Here is a 23,588-nt window from a genome sequence, read left to right on the forward strand (position 1 = left end):
AACAATCGTTAGTTGAAATAACTAAATATAAGTTCATTTATTTCAACTAGAAATTGTGTTACAGTTATCAACTTTATCTAAAGTTAGTCGTTTGCTATTAAAACTACTATTTAAAACTATTGTTTCAAATTGGGCTTACTGTGAAATTGTTTGTCAAGAAAGTAACAGGAACGCACAACTAAAATATTTGTTATTTATTTACAAAATATGTCTTGAAACAAACTAATTCAGTCAGGAAATTAATTACCATGTTTTGTGGTTTCAAGCAACAATATTTACTTTTTCGAACAAGATTTTCTTTTGTTACTATTTTGATAAAAGGATTCGTTGCGTGAAACCCATCTTTTCTCTCTGCATGTAGTTTGAAAATATTGACTTCATAAGTTGACATGGAATTCAAACGTCCAATATGCAACCAAAGATAAATAATAAAGACCTGTATGTGCTTATAAATATTTTTGAAAAATGTGGTTCGTTCCCGGTACCTTCTGAAATGACCGCACTCACCGTTTGGTGGAGCGCGAGATTAATTGCAATGTTATCATTTCAATCAAAGTGTGCCATAAAATCTCAATATATACAAATGAGCTAGCGAATCGAAAGGGTTCTCACGCTTTGACATTTGCATTTGAATGTGATGATGGGAACTCATCAGTGCAACCAATTTCTCACCATTGGTGCCAGTTTTACGGAGGACCGTAGATGTGAGCCAAAAAAAGATCGTGACTGTCATGTCTGGAAATTCGTTTGTGATGCAACCTCAAGTCAGGTCATATAACTCTCAGTATGACAAAGTTGCGTGATGCCACAAACGAATTTCCAGACATGACAGTCACGATCTTTTTTTGGCTCACATCTACGGTCCTCCGTAAAACTGGCACCAATGGTGAGAAATTGGTTGCACTGATGAGTTCCCATCATCACATTCAAATGCAAATGTCAAAGCGTGAGAACCCTTTCGATTCGCTAGCTCATTTGTATATATTGAGATTTTATGGCACACCACAAACGAATTTCCAGACATGACAGTCACGATCTTTTTTTGGCTCACATCTACGGTCCTCCGTAAAACTGGCACCAATGGTGAGAAATTGGTTGCACTGATGAGTTCCCATCATCACATTCAAATGCAAATGTCAAAGCGTGAGAACCCTTTCGATTCGCTAGCTCATTTGTATATATTGAGATTTTATGGCACACTTTGATTGAAATGATAACATTGCAATTAATCTCGCGCTCCACCAAACGGTGAGTGCGGTCATTTCAGAAGGTACCGGGAACGAACCACATTTTTCAAAAATATTTATAAGCACATACAGGTCTTTATTATTTATCTTTGGTGATGCTATCCTTCTTTTGAATATCAGTTTTACTTAGTTTCAAATCGAAATATAGATATATTTCAGTGTTGACGATCAATTATCTGCACAAAGATTTTTACTATAATTTGTGATCTGTCCTATTATAAACTTTTATCTCATCAATGTAATCAAATACTAAAAGATAGCTAAGACGGAATAGTTTAATTTTTCTTAAATAGTGTTAATTTAGGAAACCTATATGCGAGTATGAAAATCTGTATAAATGGCATCTCTGGTAACGTTATCCGTGATTGTCATTCACGCAGAGAAATGGAGCTTATTTAAAATAACAAATCAGTTAGTAGATTTTTAAATCTGTTTCATGTTAGTTTTAAACTAGAATATGATTGTTTTAAACCATTTTCTTTCTTCAACATCAACAAAGATCTCTATTCAATGTGAATAAATATTTTGGTCTTGCCAAACGAAAAAAATAATTGTTCCAGCTGATTTTATTGTTGAAATAGTTTATCAATATATTGCGTATCAACAAAAGCAAAGTTGATTTTATTGGCAATATCTAAGTTGATTCAATTCTGCTTTATCTTTATGTTAAGAACAAAATTTATTCATTTCATCTGTTGTCTTATTTGTGTAATGATACAACAAAGTTTATTGTTCAAAAGTACCGTACCAGTCCTATTTCTTATAAACCAGAGCTGTTTTTTCAATCGTAAATGAACAGAAATTTTTTTAACGCGTTGCAAAAGTAAAATTTTATCTGATTATATATTTTTCATCGGGCTTTTCATTAATCCAAGCGTAAGTATTGATAGTTAATAATATTAGAAACTGCAATAACGTTTTCTTAACAACATAAATTTGTTGCAGGTTATCTCTGTCTTCACCGGAAGGGCACCGGGAAAGGGTACCAAATCATTGGATACTATAAAAAGTAATATTGGATTGATTGTGGTATGTAGATAAATATTATAAATGTATGGAATCTAAATGTAATTGGAATTCCTTACAAATATATATATTTTGAAGAAAAATGTACCAAAAACAAGCCTTCAAATTATTTCGAAAGAAATCATTTTACTCGTAAAAACAAAACAAAATGTATAATTTCTACAAACAAAAGCATAAGTTGAAATACTAATCATTTCGAGTTAATATTTTATCATTTATTTCAACTGCCAAGTTTATAAATTCAAAACACTATAAATATTACCTTTATCCCAAATTAGTTCATTTTAAACTAATTTTTGAAAGAATTTACTATGAAATTGTTTGTCAAGAAATTGACAGGAACGCACAAGTAAAATATTTGTTGGTATTATCAAAATATCTATAAAAACAAACTAATCCACTGAGCAAAATCAAATACCTAGTTTTGTTGTTTCAAGAAACAATATTTGCTGTATTAAACCAATTTTTCTTTTGTCACTATTTCAACAAAATAAATCGTTACGTGAAACCCAGATTTAGTTACATTTACAATATTTTTTCTCTGCGTGTTTTGTATTTAAGCAGTGCTGCAGACGCCGCTATAAAAAATGAAGCGACGCTTCCGATCCTATACACGGAAAATAAAAACTATCTATTATTTGACTTTTTATTTAATTTCGAGTTATTTTGAATCTTTTCTCTTATTCTTACCTTACCTTACCTAACAGCTGTAGGCCTAAGGTATCCTTTGCTGTATCAAGAATACGTCTCCACATAACTCGGTCCATGGCTGCTCGTCGCCAGCCACTCAAGGCACGAACGCTTCTGAGATCACCCTCCACTTGATCGATCCACCTTGCTCGCTGCGCTCCTCTTCTTCTTGTACCAGTTGGATTAGATTCAAGAACCATTTTCACTGGGCTGTCGTCTGACATCCTTATGACACACCCAGCGCATCGGAGACGTCCGATTTTAGCTGTCCGTACGATAGGTGGTTCTCCTAGCAGCAGTTGCAATTCGTGATTCATACGCCGTCTCCACGTTCCGTCTTCCATCTGCACTCCGCCATAGATGGTCCTCAGTACCTTTCTTTCGAATACACTGAGGGCGCGTTGGTCCTCTGCCAACATAGTCCAGGTCTCGTGGCCATAGAGAACAACCTAATGAGCGTTTTGTAGATGGTCAATTTCGTGCGTTGGCGTACTTTTCTCGATCGGAGGGTTTTTCTGAGTCCAAAGTACGCACGATTCCCTGCCAAAATACGTCTATGAATTTCTCGGCGGTCACTAGTGAGCCCAAATACACGAACTCGTCAACCACCTCGATATCGTCACCGTCTATCAATATTCGTGGTGGGAGGAGTAGTGTTTCTTCTCTAGAGCCTCTTCTTCTCATGTATTTTGTTTTCGACGCATTTATGGCCAGTCCGATACGCCTAGCTTCAGCTTTCAGTCCGATGTAGGTTTCCATCATCTTCTCAAGGTTACGTGTCACAATATCAATATCGTCAGCGAAGCCAAAAAGTTGTACGGACTTTCGGAAGATCGTGCCACTCGTGTCGATCCTCGCTCTTCGAATCACACCTTCCAAGGTAATATTGAACAAGATACAAGATCACCTTGCCGTAGCCCTCTTCGAGATTCGAAGGGACTCGAGAGCATCCCAGATACTCGGACGTAGCACATCACTCAATCCATCGTTGCTTTGACCAATCGCGTCAGTTTATCTGGGAAACCGATTTCGTGCATGATCTGCCATAGCTGTTCTCGATCGATTGTGTCGTATGCCGCTTTGAAGTCAATGAATAGGTGATGCGTGGGTACGTTGTATTCACGACACTTCTGGAGTACTTGTCTTATCGCGAATTTTCTTTCATTCGCTCCTTCCATTGTTGTCAAAATACAAAGAGCAAAATCACCCAACAGCGAGAGTGTCGTTCAATAAGCTAAAATCAAGTAAACTGTATCATAGTTGAGTCAATACGACTCAACTGAAATTAAGTCAATAATACACAACTGAAGAGTAAATTTAATTTGCTACACGCTTAAAAATAGTTACTCAAAAACGAGTAAGATCTCACTCATCTACAGAAAAAGTGGAACAACTCTAATTTAGAGTAACTCCGAAGTTACTCAAATTTGAGTTCTTCCATTGAAAACGATATTTGGATAAAATCTACTCATTTACTGAGTAATACTTTTTTCGAACATGAGTGAAATTTTATTTCACATATACCAAATTCGTAAAAAAATTGCTCCTTTTCTGAGTGTATTGTATTAAAATATTAAGTAATTGAACTCAATACTATATCAAGTGGTGATCGCTTGGAGTAGTGTGTCAATCGCAAATTAACATACATGTCAGTTATGCTCAGGCACCAATCATACACTTATTCCTCATAAATGACATTTGAGCATATTCGGTTTCATTCTAAAGCACAACACGGAGTTTATCATTCCGGTTTTTGCAGACACAACACCGTTTGTGTTGAGCGACTCACCCTCGAAATACGCGATCTCACTAACAAAATATACAACCTGTTGCTTCAAATGGTTATTACAACTTTTAGACTGATCTTGCGAATAGAAACAAAAAAAACGAGTTGTTAAACTCAAATTTAGAGTAGGAGTTACTCAATATCATTGATGATAACTACTCAATTTTTGACGTTTCAATGTATCATTTGAAAATGAGTAACAAGTACTCAAACTTTTAGTAACTTTTTCTAAGCGTGTATTGAGTAGATATAACTCATCTTTAAGTATTTGTTCTGCACGTACCTTACGGAAGGTACTTAGAGCCACTTTACCTAAAACTAGGTTATTGAAAGGAACCCCTAAATTGAAATGTATTTTAAATTAGGTTGTTCTCCGGTTCCGTATATGCTGCCTTGAGAAAAATGGTTTTTTCAGAGTGGTAGAAAATTAGGAAATAGGTGGAGTGTATCAGGTGTTTTACAAATAGGAGCGAATCTTACAAAAGAAAACAAATCGGGTTCCTCTTTCCTCTCCTTCCCCTAAATACATCAAAATCCTACAATTTCGCCTCAAAATTCGAATTCTGCAAAAATCTCAATATCAGTAATACTAGGAGCTAGAAAGTATGAAACTTCTGTCATTTCATTTGTATACGTAAGTGTCACCCGCCGTGTTCCATGCCAACAAACAGGGCGATATTTCAATGAACCTTTCTGACAGTTCACTTACAACCACAAATGTTCATTCGCCATTTTGATATTAGTTTGTTTTCATCCTGACACACCAACCTTCAAGCAGTTTTCAGTACGATTCAGACGACCAGTCAACTTCCGTCAACGTTAACGGGGCTTCGCCGGAAGTTTAGACTAGTTTATGGCTTTCATTATTAAAAGTATATACGTTCCGAACGAAAAAACGTTCCGTGAGGTTTACATAGCGTGTTAATAAGTATTACACACAGCTCCTTCCCATTATCATTCCCTGTCGGCAACGATCACCTGATGGAACGTGTGAATCGTACTTTAGCTGACAATATGAGCTTTGTATTCATTACGAAATGCCATATGGTTTTGAGATCTCTCTTATGTACGATTCAGACGATCCGGCGTCTTCCGTCACCGTCACCGGAACGTCAGCCTCTTCAAAATTAGTCAAATGAGTTTTCCCTATGCGCATTCACACGATCCAGGAGAGATCCGGAACGTCAACGTCCGTCAACGGCAAGCTCCGTCAACATTTCTCCGAAAGAATATTTGACGGACTGTGATTATCGCACACATGCACGATTAATATGATTACGGTATTGAGCTGACGTTTGTTATGTATGAATTCGGTGTCAAGATCCCACTCTTAAACGAAATATACCACGTATAAGTAATTAAACTTATCAGTAGATTCGCAAAGTACGTTACACTGTTGAGTGGAACTGATTGTTTTGTTTTTTCCTCTTTCTAGTTAATTTTGGAAGTTATTTATTTAAGCTCCCAGACTTTGTATTAGTGGAATAAAATTGTGCGAAACTAAGTTCTTAAAATTCTGCGTGTAAGAAAATGACATGACGGACACGGATAGGAAACCGCATCGTGTGAATCAGAATGACGGTGACGGACGTTGACGTTCCGGTGACGGTGACGGAAGAAGCCGGACCGTCTGAATCGTACTTTATTATCAATGATTTGCAACAAGGGTATAGAAAGCTCTATTGCTAGAAAGGAAGGGTGCAAATATTTTTTTCCGTTATGTTAGATGGTTTTCGAACTGCCAGATGTTAGATGGTCTCCGAACAAAAATAAAAGTAAGGTTACGCTGGAAACTGATATGCCATTTTGAATATTCCTTTTCGTTGTACTACGAGGGGCTACCACGTTTGGCATAAAGTCGTTTGGCATAACGCCGTTTGGCATAATGGTTATTTGGTATAATGGTCATTTGGCCTTACAGTAATTTGGCATAACAGATAAACATGCTGCCTAATAGAAAAATAAAAAGTAATAATGCTATTTCACCTAATATATATCGAAATATTTGAACCGAATATAAAACTCACATATTTCGTTCGAGTTTTCCTTGCACAACTTCATTCGATCGAAAAAAAAAAGCCAAAAGACCGTTATGCCAAATAACTGTTATGCCAAATAACCATTATGCCAAATTGCATAATGCCAAACGGTATTATGCCAAATGATCTTATGCCAAACGGGCCGTCCCCCTCCTGTACAATCGACAACACAAAAAACACCTGAAATTATGTCGGTACTTGGGTGACCTGATACTCCACCACTATAGATGTCGCCACTGCGCATAATAGCCTTTTCAGAAAAGCCATTCGGTCAACCAGCCCCGGTTCACCCTACTGTTTGCTGGTTCGTTCAACTCTCGAATGTTGTTCGGTTGTTTGGAAATCCTGCTAACTATACGGTGCTCATAGTAGTGGTGTAGAAATGCTGGAACATTGTTGAAACAATAGTATTGCCAAGTACAAATTATTACAACTTTTCAGATAGAATTTGGAAAAAAAAGTGTTTGCTCACCACAATTCGATTGACCCAACACCAACTTGGGTCATGCGAATAAGTTATTCGTATGTAAAGCGCTTTCCGATATTTGGTACTAGGGTGAGTAAATACACACACACACACTTTCATTCGAGGGTAATTTCGGATAACATGTACAAAATCACATATTTTCTAGGTAGTATACTTATTATATTTGACAGATCTGAATTGTTCTATCAACAAACAATAACCAAAGATTTGAAAGTATTTGTATTTATTCAACGACGTTCGCTGATTCCGCCTCCCATTCTGTTACGTTTTCATGGGGAACGTCACAATCCATTTTACGATATCTAATGTTTTTGATAATAGTTTTGTGTTGTTTCATATAATCTAATATGTTTACATTTACTTCAGTTTTTTCAGTTTTGTTAAGGTTTTTTCGTGTAGTTCGTTATTGGTGATAACATTGTGTTCCGCTAGATAAGGTTTTCTCACATATAGGTTAGTTTCGGCCAAGGCATTACCAAATTGTTTACTCATTATTTTAGTGTTAGGATATTGGAATTTTAGGTTTGTGGTAAAATGTGGTTTTGTTAATGATTTCCTAGTGTTTGGCTTTCCGTTTTTTTAAATTCCAAATGTTAACTTGTTTTAGTAGAAAACTAAACTAGATCAGAGTAGAAAATCTTTTGGTTGGGGATAAAAGATACAAATAAACAAAACAAAAACACCTCAATGAACAGCACAAAATCTTACAATTTGTATAATTGATTCATTTTTGATACAAAAAATAATACTTTCTTGTGTTGATATTAATAATTTAATTTTCCCCTGCTTCTCGAAACATAGTCATTTCGCTTTACGACCAACTAATCCTAAAGACTATAAATATTCACTATACACATTCGACGACGAAAAATAAATAATCTGAATACTCTACTATAAATATATTCCCTCTTCCCTAAGCTGCTCATCATTTATTTTTTCTTACATATGCGTTTATATACTGATAATAGTGTTTTTAGTTTACATCACTCACAATTACACAAACATACTTACGCGTAATTTTCTGCTGAGATTTTTTTAGTAAAAGCTTGAAAGGTTCACGATTTGGCGAAACAAATACCAGTTGGTGCAGCAGCACACGTTCGCCCGCAATCACAGTAGGCTTATGTGCTGCTTCCGGCGGTTGTTACTATTGTTACCGGGGTGCTGCTGCTGATGCCGTCTGCGTTTCCGCTTCAGCACACGGAAAAATAGTTTTCGTAGCAGAAATCGGGTCGGTACTCTCAGTTCCCATCCGGTTTGGGCAGATTGGTGTCGTAGGCTCTGATGACGTCGGTTTGCGTCACAGTTCCACCTTCCTCCTGGGAGAAAGCGAAACCATCTGTGTGTTTGGGGGTATGTAGGAAAATAAACCAGCATAGAGAAGAAGAAAGAAAACACGGATTAGTGGAGCTGGTTTTGTTAGATATGCTTTCGAAATGGTGGTGAAATATTCAATTTGTATAAAATCTACATTGTTGATTGACTGACTCAATTCGATTCTGCAATAGTGATAGAAAAAAGTCGTAGCACAGAGATCAGATGTTTAACTCGAGCATTAGAATTGTTCACCAAATTGCAGCCTTTTGAAATGCCATTGTGCTACAACTGGTCAGCGGTTTCTTCGCAATCGCATACAGGAACTTATACCAAAGATAAATAATAAAGACATGTATGTGCTTATAAATATTTTTGAAAAATGTGGTTCGTTCCCGGTACCTTCTGAAATGACCGCACTCACCGCTGGGTGGAGCGCGAGATTAATTGAATTGTTATCATTTCAACCAAAGTGTGCCATAAAATCTCAATATATACAAATGAGCTACCGAATCGAAAGGGTTCTCACGGTTTGACATTTGCATTATGAATGTATGATGGGAACTCAGCAGTGAAACCAATTTTTCACCATTGGTGCCAGTTTCACGGAGGACCGTAGATGTGCGCCAAAAAAAGATCGTGACTGTCATGTCTGGAAATTCGTTTGTGCTTATACTATGCTCACACTAGAGGGTTAGAACACAGAGAACAGACATCCAAGCTAGTTCAAACTGTTTTCAAAAAAGCTGTACACAATCCGTACAAAAGCATACAATCCGTTAAAAATCACCGTTGCGCTCGACTTTGCACGCATGAATTACCATTGTATGTAAGCTCGAACGCAAGAGCCCATTGACAGGGATGCCAGGTCATTTTTTCAAAAATCTGTGATCAAACCCAAAACCTGTATGTGAAAATCTGTGACCGTTTTCCGTACCCCAATACCAGTTCAAAATCACTACCCACTACCCATTCAACCGCACTGTACTTTTTGGTTTTATGTCTTTCTCAACTGTTCTCTTGGCATTGCAGTGTTTTTTATTGCATATATGTCTTCAATAAATGGCACGATGCGGATCGACAAAATTCACTGGGTTATTTCGACATACTCACACTAGCATTAACCTTTCAACTGCTGAGAATAGCCACACCAACACATTCGCACGTGGATTGGACTATAAGGGATCACTGGGCTGCTCGGAGCGCCTCTACGGGAGAATTACTACTTGGTGATTGCTTTTTAAAACAACCGTAAAATTTCTTATACAAATAGAAATCTCTACTTGGATGTCTGTTCTCTGTGGTTAGAATATGTTAGAATTACCGAAAAATTAATATTTAGAAAAAAAAATACCCAAGTGGTTGTCGAGGTGGCTTCCACGCAAGATGTGCTTCGACAAAAAAAATTATATTTTCGGTGAATCTCTCAACGGATGAGCACGTTTAATCGTGCTAGTGCGGTGAAAATTCGAGTATTTCGTGAGAAAGAAAAAAAATTTGTCCGTACTTTGGCGACTCGAACAGCTAGAAAAATTTACATCATTATAGATGCACATAAAAGGAGCGTCACGGTTCACTTACATTTACAATTCAAAGCATGTAAAGATAAGTCATATCATTAACTACACAGTTAATTCAGCTGAAGCTTACATCGATATAGACGCAAAATTTATTTTCACATGTTAAAAGATACAAAGAAAAAAATTATGAATTTTAAATGTGACATAAATCTATTAACGATATTACTCATAACTACTTGATTTTTTAAATGATGCAATATTCCACGTGCACAGAATTTTACACGCTCCGAGTGTAATTTGCATTCGGCTACCAATTACCGCGGTGCTTCTGTGGTTCAGTCGATTAACCAATGTGCTTTGTGATCAAATGTTCATGTTCGGTTCAAGTCCCGCTGTTGCTATTGATCTTTTGTTTTTTTTTATTTCATTCGAATTCAAGCTATGTAGTTTTCAAATCAAACAATTCTATACTTTCTTGAATATGAATTTGTGTGAAATACGACGCTCCATCCACAGACTAACAGACATGACACTATGAGAAAATTCTTCTAAAAATAAATTTTCGTGGGACACTAGTTTCACCTATATTGAACTGCGCGAACTAATTAGTATCGGTATACCCCTTGTGTTACGTAAACGCTTTTTTTTATTAGTTGCCATCCCCCCGTTTGTCAACTAAGATCAGCTGCTCGCAGGGATGCCAGATTTCATCAAGCTTTGTATAATATTTGAAAAAAAAATCGTCGCAATAAATTATGGGATTACGTTTATATATTTAACTTTTTCAGCGATGTTTGAAAGGAACGATATATTTTTCTCAACGTTGTTCAGAGAAATGACTTCTCAGGTATGTAAAACTAATTATTGGTTTGTGGTAGCTGTAATGTTTATTACTTTTAGTTAGTTTTTGACATGAAATGTTAAAAACTTTCATTATCGGGCCCGATGAAAAGTGAACTTGTAGTCACTTGTAGTTGTAGGCTATTTTTGATTGTATTGATGATTTTCACCTGTCACACTGGCGGCAGGCCAGAAGCAAGTAAATATCGTACCAGAACATTGGTTCGATTTTGTATTGCGTTGGAGGATGAGAAGTAGGCAGAAATCTGCATTTAGTTTAGGCAATATGTATTAAATCTGTATCCTGCATGAAATCCGCATGGACGTATAAAAATCAGTACATTACAGATAGTTCTGTATGAATGGCAACTCTGTTGGTAAATGAAAGATAAATGATTGTTTTTGGTAGGGCAATGTGGCGCCATCATGACCAACTCAATGTCTCAACTAAAGAAATATTCGAAATGACCGTTAAAATGATTAAAGAATTTAATTTGAGTGTCCTGTCTGTTAGTCTGTGCTCCATTTATGTGCATCTTATAAGATGTAAAATCACAAGATTTTTACGAACTGTGTATAATATTGTGTCACCACCGAAGAAACTACGGCATGCTTGAATTTACGTAAATCGTAAATGTCATTTTTTCCAAGAGTGAAGATTTTTGCTTGTAGTCTAGTGAAAAGAAAGTCCATTGGACTATAAATGAAAATTAATTGGAAATATAGCCTAAGTTGCTGTGCCATCAATCGGCGTCATCTCAAGTGAGGTGACGACAACCAGAAGAAAGAAGAAGACAAAAAAATATGGGTGCGGTCGTGGAAAATCCAGGCCGGTCCCACAGGTGAATCGCGAAAGAATTCGGGAATCGACAGTTCGAACGGTTTTCGTGTGGTAGAAGATCCAGACGAGCCAGTTCCAAGTGGAAGAAACGCGAAAAAATAAACCTCGTGAACGCAAAGAAGATCAATTATTTTCACGTGCAATCCGAACCATTCTATTCGGAACGAAACCAAAAAGATCGATTCTTCTATCTGAGTCGTCCAACAGATAATGAAGTGGGTCAGACTTGATGTCTCCAAGTTAAGAACGGTGCCTAATCAAAGCCTTGCAATGGACGACGAGACATACATTTAAGCGGACGCCAAACAAATCTCCGATCTAGAGTGTTTCGTCGGCAAATACCGCCTGGATGTTTTAGAAGAAGAAGGTCGACAAATTTGCGTGTGACAGGCAAATGGAAAATTCAATGAGCCGTACATAACAACCGGTGCCATCAATTACCAAATATATAGAGAAAAATACCTCAAGAGACGCCTGCTACTCTTCCTTCGGTCCTACGAAGAAGACACTGTATTTTGGCTGGACCTGGCTTCGTTGCATTACGTGATACCAATGATGCAGTGAAACCAATCTACCGATGTTGTTTTAGAACCAAAGAAGACTCGTAAAACTCTTCAGAATTTTAGCCAAAAGAAAATTTGTGAACGGTAACGAAGGGCAAACTCTGTTAAACATCGATGTCTTTTAACATGTCTTCGAAAACAACAAAAAAAAATTATTTATTCACATCGTTTATTTATACCCGGCTTTAATCTTTTGGTTGTTCGTCGGGTAATTTCAAGAAAGAGAGGATGTTTAAGAAAGATGGCTAAAGTGTTGCACAGGATTGGATGGGTAACGTTAAATCTAAAGTGCGGGCCTAGGATAATATGTACTTGACTTTAAATCAATTTTTGGTGAACATCTTTGTATGTAGCTTTTTTTTTCGAGTACAGTGTTTACTTTAGAAAAAACCAGTTTTTATCCACCTAGTGGTGGAATAATGCCTCCCTCATTATATATATATATATATATATATATATATATATATATATATATATATATATATATATATATATATATATATATATATATATATATATATATATATATATATATATATATATATATATATATATATATATATATATATATATATATATATATATATATATATAAATACTGTGGTATTTTTTTCAAAATGTTTCTCTTCGATTTGAAAGAAACCAAGGGATTGTTTGTGCATTAACTAGTATAAAATAGTATAAAATTCATTCAACTTTTACAGAGTTTTGCCATCGTACTCTGAACGATGATTTAAATTTTTCACGGTTTTTGTTTTTCGCCGGTTTAAATGCCGGTGTGAAATATTTAACATTATGGAAATCGAAGAAAATCGAGTGCACATTTTTGTTACACACACACATACACAGAGATTTGCTCAGTTCGTCGAGTTAAGTCGAATGGTATATGACATTCGGCCCTCCGGGTTTCGGTTAAAAAGTCGGTTTTCACAGTGATTGCATAACCTTTCTATATGAGAAAGACAAAAAATGATTCAAAAAAAGTGATAGTTGATTGTACCAGTTTGTTGGTTATTTAAAAAACAAAACGCTTCTTAATCCACCTTGTGGTGTGATAATAAGGAGTGTATCGATAAGTAGTTACCAACATTCAAACAGTTATTACTCTGAAATGGCTTAATTTTTTGCAGCGTGTTTTGCGGTGACATGTTTACATGTCAATAACAGCTGCGCAATCGATTGGTTTCGGTACGGTTTATCGTTTCAATGATGAGTCGAATTGATCCGGAAACGGGAAAGAAAATTCTGTACACTTGGTGCTCAGAAAGTGGTGTCACGTACAATGAAGTTGCAAAACGGGTCAAAAATATTATCGAGAAGTTCGGTAAGACCCTTTCCATGAAGGATTTGCCCCGATCCGGTAGGAAAACGGGTCCCAGCCAGCCCGGCCGGGACTTAAAAGTGGTTGAGTACATCAGGAAAACCCATCGGCGTCGACGCGGGATTCGGCCAAGCAGTTCAACACCAGCATCGGGATGATTCAACGGAGTAAAGTTCGGAACTCCCTGAAAACGTACAAGAAACAGGGGCCGAAAACGTCCCTGGTACAGCAAGTTCAGGCCAAAACAAGAGCGCGAAAACTGTATAACCGGATTTACAGAATAAAGACGAATGCATCCTGATCGACGACGAAACCTACGCCAAGGAAGACTCTCGAGCGGTGCCCGGACCGCAATATTATATTAAATCGGTGTACCAGGACCTGGACGACGCTGACACCATGGTGGCAATGGAAAAGTTTGGCAGAAGGTGTTGGTCTGGCAAGCAAATTGTACCTGTAGTTTTCGGTCGTCGATTTTTTCCACGAAGGGCACAATTAACGCCAAGGTGTACGAGGAAGAATGATTGAAGAAGAGAATGCTGCCACTGTACAGAAAACATAAGGCTCCTCCTCTCGTCTGGCCGGATTTGGCTTCATCCCACTACGCTAACTCCGTTCTACAGTAGTTGTCAAAAAATAATGTACAATTCGTGGAAAAGAAAACCCACCGAACTGCCCGGATCTTCGGCCAATTGAAAGGTATTGGGCAATTGTCAAGCGGCACTTTCGAAAGGAAGGTACAGTGTCCCAAAACATGCAGGAGTTAAAAAAAACTGGACAGCTGCCACCAGGAAAATCACAAAAGTAACAGTGCAGAATTTAATGAAGAATGTCAAGTCCAAAGTGCGAGCGTTTCACATAAACTAGGATTTTCTTCACTATAATCAGTGAAATGCATAAAAATGTATTTTTTCTACAATATATCGAAAACTGATGTCAAAATATGTTTTTTTTTCGCTTTTTTATTCAATAATCAATGATGCTAACTACTTTTCGATACACTCCTTACTTGTATTTAAAATAGTTTCATTAAATCATTTGTAAAATTCCATCGTAAGCCATTACTGTTGTGAGATTATCAAATAACCTAATAGCAGCTGCCAAATGAGTCTAAGTCTTTCGAAATCGATGTTTTCATTCTCCGAGAATTACTGGAGCATTTTAAAATGCTGGGACTTGTCGGTTACGTCTCTAATAAGATTACATCTCTCGAACCGGAAATGTTATCCATAACCCGTCCAAATTTTATTAACATTGTTAGCTTTCAAATAAGCCTAAGTATATCGAAATTCGTTGAGTTATCTTCGAGAAAATTCAGTTGATGGAAAATGGACGATCCGTCGATTACGTCACTTATACTGACGGTATCACTACACGGTGAAAACCAAGTGAAGTGAAAAACGAAAGCAATTACTTAGATGAGCTTGTTGTTATTATGAACATCACATCACCAAAATTATATTGGAAAAATGATTTTTCTTACTATAGTGCGTCATTTCATTGTGCGTGATACTGGTAATCCCTTATGGTAAATTCTTTCGTTCGTTCGAAATTTTAGAACATTTCTATAGAGAAAGCCAAAAAGCACAACTGGTGTAACCCAAATTTGGTTTGAAATAAGCTCTATGGTACGATTGTATTTATCTAATATCCTTTTCGTGTGATGCCAAGTCTAACCTAACAGTTTTTGACCGAACTGCTGTCGAACCGTTCGTTTGAAGCCAGTTCAGTTTCAACGTTATTGAACTGAAAATTTGAGTCAGTTTCAAATCTGATTCTAAAATCGGGTATCAATCGAAGATGCATTTTTATTCATTTAATTGTACATTATTATCCTTAAAACTAATACCATAATAGACTGAATGAAGAAACTACGAACTTTTTAGTTTACTTCAGCCATTAGGGTATGTGCAGACTTCTCTGTAACCGATTTAGCTTTCATCAGTACACGCTCTTTGAACATAACTCATGGTTTGAGTTGCGATTACTCAAATTCATAAACTGGAACAATATGTCAAAATTTGAGTATGGATTTGAGTAAAGTAAACTCATTGCCATGAGTTCTCTCGCATTTATTCATACATTAGAGTAAGCGTTGAGTTTTTAAACATTTGAGTGAAAAAAATACTTCTTGCAGTTCAGAGCGTTTTCATTCTCGGAATTTTCTTATCGAAATAAAGAATGCAAGAATACGTCGTTTTCCATTGCCGTTTCTAGATCCGGTTTTGAAAAGATGAAACAATTATGCTTAGTGAAAAGCCCAACATAAGGAAATCAAAATAATTCAATTTTGACTCCAACCCGTTCAAAATGAAACGGTTTTGAATCACTATTTTGGGTATTCAAAAGCAAAAAGAATAAAGGTCTTGTGGTCTCATACAAAATTCCTGAATATTATTTGGATCCGACTTCCGGTTCTGGAATTATGGGGTAAAATGTGCAAAAAATTGTGAAAATAAGTGCACTAACTTTTCTCAGAGATGGCTGAACCGATTTTCACAAACTTAGATTCAAATGAAAGGTCTTGAGGTCCCATAAAAAAATCCTGAATATTATTTGGATCCGACTTCCGGTTCGGGAGTTATTACCCCATAACTCCCGAACCGGAAGTCGGATCCAAATAATATTCAGAATTTTTTATGGAACCTCAAGACCTTTCATTTGAATCTAAGTTTGTGAAAATCGGTTCAGCCAAACCGGTTGTGCAAAAAAAAAAGAAAATATGTGTTCTAACTTTACTCATAGATGGCGCGACCGATTTTCACAAAGTTAGGTTCAAATGAAAGGTCCTGTGGTCTTATGCGTAATTCCTGAATTTCATGCGGATCCGAATTCCGGATCCGGAAATATAGGGTAAAGTGTGTTAAAAATTGTATACCATCACTGGAAATGGGGAAAAACCTTAAACAAAATTTCTAAATCGACCTCAAATCTTTTCCAATTGATAGTTTTTATCAGTAGACTGTCAAACAAACCGATTTCGGTCATTCTTTTAAGAATCGAAGAAAATTATTTTGAAGAATACCACAGTATTATGTATGATAGTATGATTGATATGAGAAAGGCATCATTACACCACTAGGTGGATTAAAACAGGATTTTGACATTTGAATTAAATAAGAAAAAGTAAATACAGATTGCTCACCTGAGAAACCTCTTTTCTATATTACAAATGTAAAACTACATTACTTTGCCGTTTATTAAACTGAAGGTAGAAATAAAAGCCTACTCGCACTATTCCGGGACGACCGGGACGGGACTATCCGGGACTCGGCGAGGAATATCGCGGCAACCAAATGAATTTTATCCCGGATCTGGGATTCCAATACATGCACACGCCGGCAGCTCAGTTATCGCCGATGAGGGAAAAAAACGTCCCAAATAGTCCCGTCCCGGTCGTCCCGGAATAGTGTGAATAGGCTTTAAATCTGTCATGGGACGGTTTTAGGTAACATATTTTTATGTTCTACTCAGGCGCGTACACAGGGGGGGGTTTTAGGGGTTCAAACCCCCCCCCCCCCCGAAACAAAAAATTATAACCCATGGGAAACATTGTGATATAAATTGTACATGTGTTGATTTATCACCATGTTCTAAAACCCCCCCCGAAAATTTTCTCTGGCTACGCGCCTGGTTCTACTTATTAAGTATCTTTCATTAATCTAACTACTTTACTATTGCATGAATCCATTTACGTATGAATGTTTCAGTAATCAAAGTGATTCCCTCAATTTCGGACTCCATTTGTATACACAATTCCGAAACATCCACAACGGGTCTGGTGGCATGACCGTTACTGGTTATCATATTTACGATCCATTATCGTGTTGTAACCAGTAATCACTCCATTGCACAGTGGTTCAAAAGCGCAATTTCACGCTCTTAATTAATAACTCATAGGAACGTGATTTTTTAGGTACAGTATCTTCAGCAAAGTTGTTCAGAATGATAGACGCCATCTTTTGGTAAGTTTTATTTATGTGATTAATCCCCCTAAAAGTGAGATAAAAATATTATTTTAGTTCAGAGAAAACATAGGGGCTAAGTTACTTCGACAAAGTTGTTCAGAAGGTTATTTCAAACAAATTTGCTGAAGATACTATTCCCGTAACTTGAGTGTAATTCATGATATAATGTATTTTCTGAAAAGGGTGAACTAAAACCAGTTTTTGTATGAAAACACATATATTATCAATTTATATGAGTTTTTCATGTTCTACAAAGTTTTTCATCATTAAAAACTACACAACTTTCTCAAACATACTATGCTGCTATCATTTCAGTTTAATGAAATAGAGCCATTTTTCATGGTTTTTATTACAAAATTTCAACTTGTCTATCATTAAAAGGCGCAGAAAGGTGCAGATGAGACTACTTACATATTAAACTACTTGACAAGAGCTTTCATACCGTGGATGAATTACTCGTCTGCGATCGTCTGCAGGCGAGATATGTTCTTTTCAAATATGCTTGTCCTTGACATTTGCAATGATAAGGTTCATTGCATATCAGATCAGACTTCAGTATATATTCGTTACCATGGTAACTCTCACAATAAATGATTTTTGTGGACATCGAAGTCTACAAATAGAAAAGTTTAGTAATCATACCAGACGTTTTCTGAAAGTGAGATAAGAAGCCACGGCTTTGAAAAAGGCAATCATCATTTCGAATTACGTTATGTCATTTTTTGGTAAGTCTTTCTATAGAAAATCTCTGCGGACAAATGTCCTCCATTCATCAATTGAAGTGAAGATCGATAAACGCGTGCTATATTGTACTGTTCACAATCATTAGGAAGTTTCTTCATACAGATTTCGAGAGTATTATACACGCAAGCAATACATATCACTTTCGAATCGGGATCCCATGAATTAGTTATTCGTGAATTCGTGAATGGCCAAAACAGTCCAAGAATCTGTCGGATGATGCTAAGAGTCTTTTAGCTGGTTAAGAACATTGTCAGCTATCATAAAATAAATACAAATAACTAAAAATGAATTTTGATCATACTTTTCTCTACCAGAAAATGACATAACTTAATTCGATTTAATGATTGCTTTTTTTTAAAAATCGTGACAAAACAGTTACCAAACTAGTCAATTTATAGACTTCGATGTGCAAAAAAATCATATTTTGTGGCAAGTACCATAGTAATGAATATATACTGAAGTCTGATATGACATGAAGTGCACCTTATCATTGCAAATGTCAAGGACAAGCATATTTGAAAAGAACATATCTCGCCTTCAGACGATCGCAGACGAGTAATTCATCCACGGTATGAAAGCTCTTGTCAAGTAGTTTAATATGTAAGTAGTCTCATCTGCACCTTTCTGCGCCTTTTGATGATAGACAAGTTGAAATTTTTTAATAAAAACCATGAAAAATGGCTCTATTTCATTAAACTGAAATGATAGCAGCATAGTATGTTTGAGAAAGTTGTGTAGTTTTTAATGATGAAAAACTTTGTAGAACATGAAAAACTCATATAAATTGATAATATATGTGTTTTCATACAAAAACTGGTTTTAGGACACCCTTTTCAGAAAATACATTATATCATGAATTACACTCAAGTTACGGGAATAGTATCTTCAGCAAATTTGTTTGAAATAACCTTCTGAACAACTTTGTCGAAGTAACTTAGCCCCTATGTTTTCTCTGAACTAAAATAATATTTTTATCTCACTTTTAGGGGGATTAATCACATAAATAAAACTTACCAAAAGATGGCGTCTATCATTCTGAACAACTTTGCTGAAGATACTGTACCTAAAAAATCACGTTCCTATGAGTTATTAATTAAGAGCGTGAAATTGCGCTTTTGAACCACTGTGCATTGTTGTGGTGTATGGTTATGTTGCATTATTGATGTCACTAGTGAAAGGTCGGTCGGATTTGGGAGCAAATTATATGTCTTCCAATTACTGTCAGGTGCTGGTCGTTACCATTTCGGTTCAGTTTTCTGTTGTCGATGCATCAAACAGTATGTTCCTTACTAGGAATTTTCCGATAGTTTGTTTTTCCTACAAGTGTGAACGACGTCGAGTGCATTTTTGCTGTCACCAAATGATAGCTTTTTGTTTTTGTGGGGTGCTTTGTGCGAAGCAAGAAAAAATACAGCACTGACACCTAAAGCTGCTGTAATGCTGTGAGACATATAAAGCGTATGTGGACTTTTGCAAAGAATGCTACTGTTACTAGAAAATATTTTCTTAGTTGGAGTGAGTTTAGTCGATCTTATTTCGTTGTACTTTGTGTAGAGAAATCACATGGAAAATCCCCGATTGCAATATTAACATTTTGGCCCCGGCTGTTTTAACTAAAATATTACTGATTTTACCAATATATCCGTTGATTTTTTTTCATAAAAGCAAAGCAAAGCAAAGTCTTGGCATTACATTCCTTTTGTGGAATTTGGCCTTTCTGTTTCAACAGACTTCGCAGCCGATTCTTAGTGTACAGAATCATTGCATGGCTAGTACTATGGATCCTACTGACACTAAGAATCCTTCCAGGTCGGGACTCGAACATACGACAACTGGCTTGTAAGACCAGCGTCCTATGCATTGAACCGCCAACCCAGTAGTATAACAAAATTGTTTCATAATGTTGTCAATTGACTGAACATGAAGGTAACAAAAACGAATTGCATCGTTTCGTGTTGAAAATTTCAAATGGCAAGTAACCGTCACTTATGTAGGACCGTACTTACCATTAATGTAATAAACAAACTTTCATTGTATTGACCAGATATTTCTGTAATATAACTTTAATTTTTGCAAAAAATATCTAATCGGACAAAAAAAAGTTTCCAAACGTTGCGTAAAGTCCCGTCGAACAAGTATTGAGCTATAGGTACATCCTGGCGGACAACAAGGATGGTTCTCCGTCACGTAATGACTTTTTTCTGGTCGTAAGATAAACAGTTTCCGTAGTATTCCGTATAAAAATAAAGAATTCCCGTAGATATTCGTAGAAATATTGCAATTTCCGCAGATTTTATCTACAGATCCGTAAATCCGTAGAAAATCTCCCAATCCGTAGATCTACGGAGATTTCCGTAGATCTGACATCGCTGTATGTTTCATCTTTTAAAGGCGTCCAGTTGAACAGTGAAACTAATGTCTTTTACATCGAAAGAAAAATACGCGCCATGAGTTTTTATTCTTGGTGCTTATTGAATATAAAACGATTCATATGGCCATAAATTAATATGACGAATAAATTGCAATAGTTTTGAGTCCAACTTGGAAGCTTTTTGGAATTATCATCTTTTTAATCGGTTTGAATTATTCCCTGTAATTCCATAATCTGAAATCAGAATCGGATAAAATTCGTTAATTTTGTATGGGACCATAAATCATTTAATTTGAATTTTTGTTTTTGAAATTCGATTTGACCTTTTTTGAGAAAACGATTGAGCTTTGAGAAACGATTCGATACTGGAACCGGAATTCGAAAATCGATGAAGCCGAAGTCAGTTAAATTCACCTGAGGAGCTGTTTAGTTTACATTTGATTCAAAATATTTGAAAATCAGTGTAGACATCTTTGAGAAATCCTAGTGCGAATTAACCGCGAATTAATTATTTGGGAACCTTTCGAATCGAAAACTGAATACCGCTCAAACTGAAATAAGTTTATTTGGTTATCAACTATCCAAATCTGCAAAAACGGCAAAACCTGATTAATTTATGTGTAATGGACATTTTATACTAATCACCCTGTATCCTTAAACCGGAAGATGAATCTGACTAAAAAGCAAGATGTTTTATAGGATCTTAAGACCTTTCATTTGAATCTAAGGTCCCGTGTTGGCCTCCCGTTGAACGATTGATTGAACTTTCATTGGACCAATGATCCAACGTATTGGACCAATAAAGGACCACCGTTGAACGTTTTTTTTTTCTAAGAGGGTACTGGAAGTTGCTTACACAAAAATATCGATATCTCCGTTAAAAATGGACGGATTTCAACAATCTATGGCTTGTTGGATAGGTATTACCGTCCGTTATCTAAGTCTGAAAACATGTTCTGTTCCAGTCATTTAGGGGTTTGTCAAATTTTGTGCTAGGGCACATAACCGTTTTTATTATTTTTTACGTTTCGTGCAGAGCAGTTAAAAAAAAAATAATAATGTTCTGTTTTCAAGGTCAATTGTGACAGATATTGTCAGAAAATATTGACATAAAACTTTGAATGACTTAAAAAAGTAAACATCCGATCTCTGAGATCTCTTTGTTGACAGCACACAGACATTTGCTCAGTTTGTCGACCTGAATCGATTGGTATATGACACTCGACCGTCTGGGCCTCGGAAATTTTTTCTAAAGTTTGAGCGAATTCTATACCTATTTTTTTATATTTATAAAAAATTTCTTACGGCATGTAACAATTACATTTGGCACAACAAAAGATGTTTATAATCAAGAACTTACTACTTTCCCGTAGGCGCTCCGTATCAAAATAAAACTTATTCACACCAAGAAGTCTCAAATTAATCATGTTGTTTGGAGTGTAACAACTTTTTTTTTTAAATAAAACGCACAAATATGCAAATTTCGGCCCAAAATTTGGTTTTATTTGAAAGATCAATTCATGTCACCGTGACGTTGGCTCCATCCTAATTTTTAAAGAAATAAGGACCTATGATGCCACCAGTGTGAATTTCTCACCAAACGGTACATTTTTCTGGGTGTAGTGAATTCTCGAGAACCTTGTAAGGGGTTGCTCTCGCTCTAAAAGCAGCAATTTTGTTGTCCACAAACCCATTGAGCATTCCACGCTTACCATGGTCAAGTGGCTTCAATCCAAGTTACATTGACAGTTGGATGACCAGAATGACAATCATCTCTATCGAAAGATGTGACACACACAAAAACACTTTTCTCTTCATTTGCGTATCATGTTATTGATCGTATTTCAGGTTAAATTAGTCAAGTTAAAATAACTACATCGAATTTCAACTAAAAGTATCAGCCATCTGACACCGGTATGTGAGCACCAGCCATTTGAAAGTACACCGATTACGTTGAGTCTCAAACACTGCGATGTTTTGATAATCATCGCGATTCTCAAATTGTGAAAATTACCTGCACTTGATGTACCAAAATACTGTCTGCTGTATTTTAACTAAACCGACAAGTTATTGTGAGAGAGTCGACCTTCACTAATTTTCGTGCACTAAACGAGGTAAACCGTAAAGCAATTGCATTACGGATTGTTTGTTTACGTTTCAATCAGATGATTTTGAAGTTCCAATTATGATCTCATCAAAATGGCGTCGTGATAGGGGGCTGAAAAATTTAGAAAATGGCGAAATAGTCCATTGGCATATTGTCGCAAAACTGAAATGTAGAGGCGCTGCTTTAGAGATGATACTTTCAGCAAGAGCTGTCAAATCGGTAGGAAAATTTCTAATTACTCCACCTTTTCAACGATTTCTTATGGAAACGGGAAAATTCATTTGAAAAATCATAGTAGAAGTTGAAGAAAAAGTTTTTACTCTGAGGCAGTAATGTTGATATTAGTTCATTGTGCGAAATCTACCGTTTATTCAGAATAGATCGTTAAACTTAGTTTGATACCATTTTTCCATTTTACCTGGAAATAACAAATAAAGTATCCGATATAAATAGTACTCGATCGCTATACATTCTAGTACTTGAGAAATCAACATTACACTGGTTTCTGTTTAAAACAATCACACATTTCTGAAGATTTTCCATATTTAATCGTAGTTTACACTAAAAAAAGTAGTAGTAATCACTTTGAAATCGATTTTCTTATACTCCGAGTGTACTTTTATTGCTGATGTCTATTTGTACTCTTGAATAAACGATAAAAATGTTGCAAATCACTACTGCCGATATGAAAATTTCCGAAAGAATCCTCCTTTTCTTGGTTCTA

At 36.1% G+C, this 23,588-nt stretch overlaps 1 protein-coding gene across 17 annotated transcripts in view; it reads right to left on the bottom strand.

The window, feature by feature from the left end:
* Positions 1–7,412: 7,412 nt before the first annotated feature.
* LOC131435913 (probable phospholipid-transporting ATPase IA) overlaps positions 7,413–23,588 on the bottom strand; it is a 195,220-nt gene continuing 179,044 nt past the window's right edge. For 13 of the 17 annotated variants that reach the window (XM_058604197.1, XM_058604186.1, XM_058604185.1 and 10 more), the window contains one exon: positions 8,382–8,614. In XM_058604197.1, coding sequence (XP_058460180.1) covers positions 8,517–8,614 — 98 coding nt within the window. In that variant the 3' untranslated portion in view covers positions 8,382–8,516. Of the gene's footprint in view, positions 8,615–23,588 lie in introns of all 17 variants that reach the window. The other 4 variants (XR_009230553.1, XR_009230551.1, XM_058604187.1 and 1 more) reach the window with 3 other exon arrangements.

Source organism: Malaya genurostris, chromosome 3 (assembly GCF_030247185.1).
Source record: "Malaya genurostris strain Urasoe2022 chromosome 3, Malgen_1.1, whole genome shotgun sequence".
In the NCBI taxonomy this organism is placed as follows: domain Eukaryota; kingdom Metazoa; phylum Arthropoda; class Insecta; order Diptera; family Culicidae; genus Malaya; species Malaya genurostris.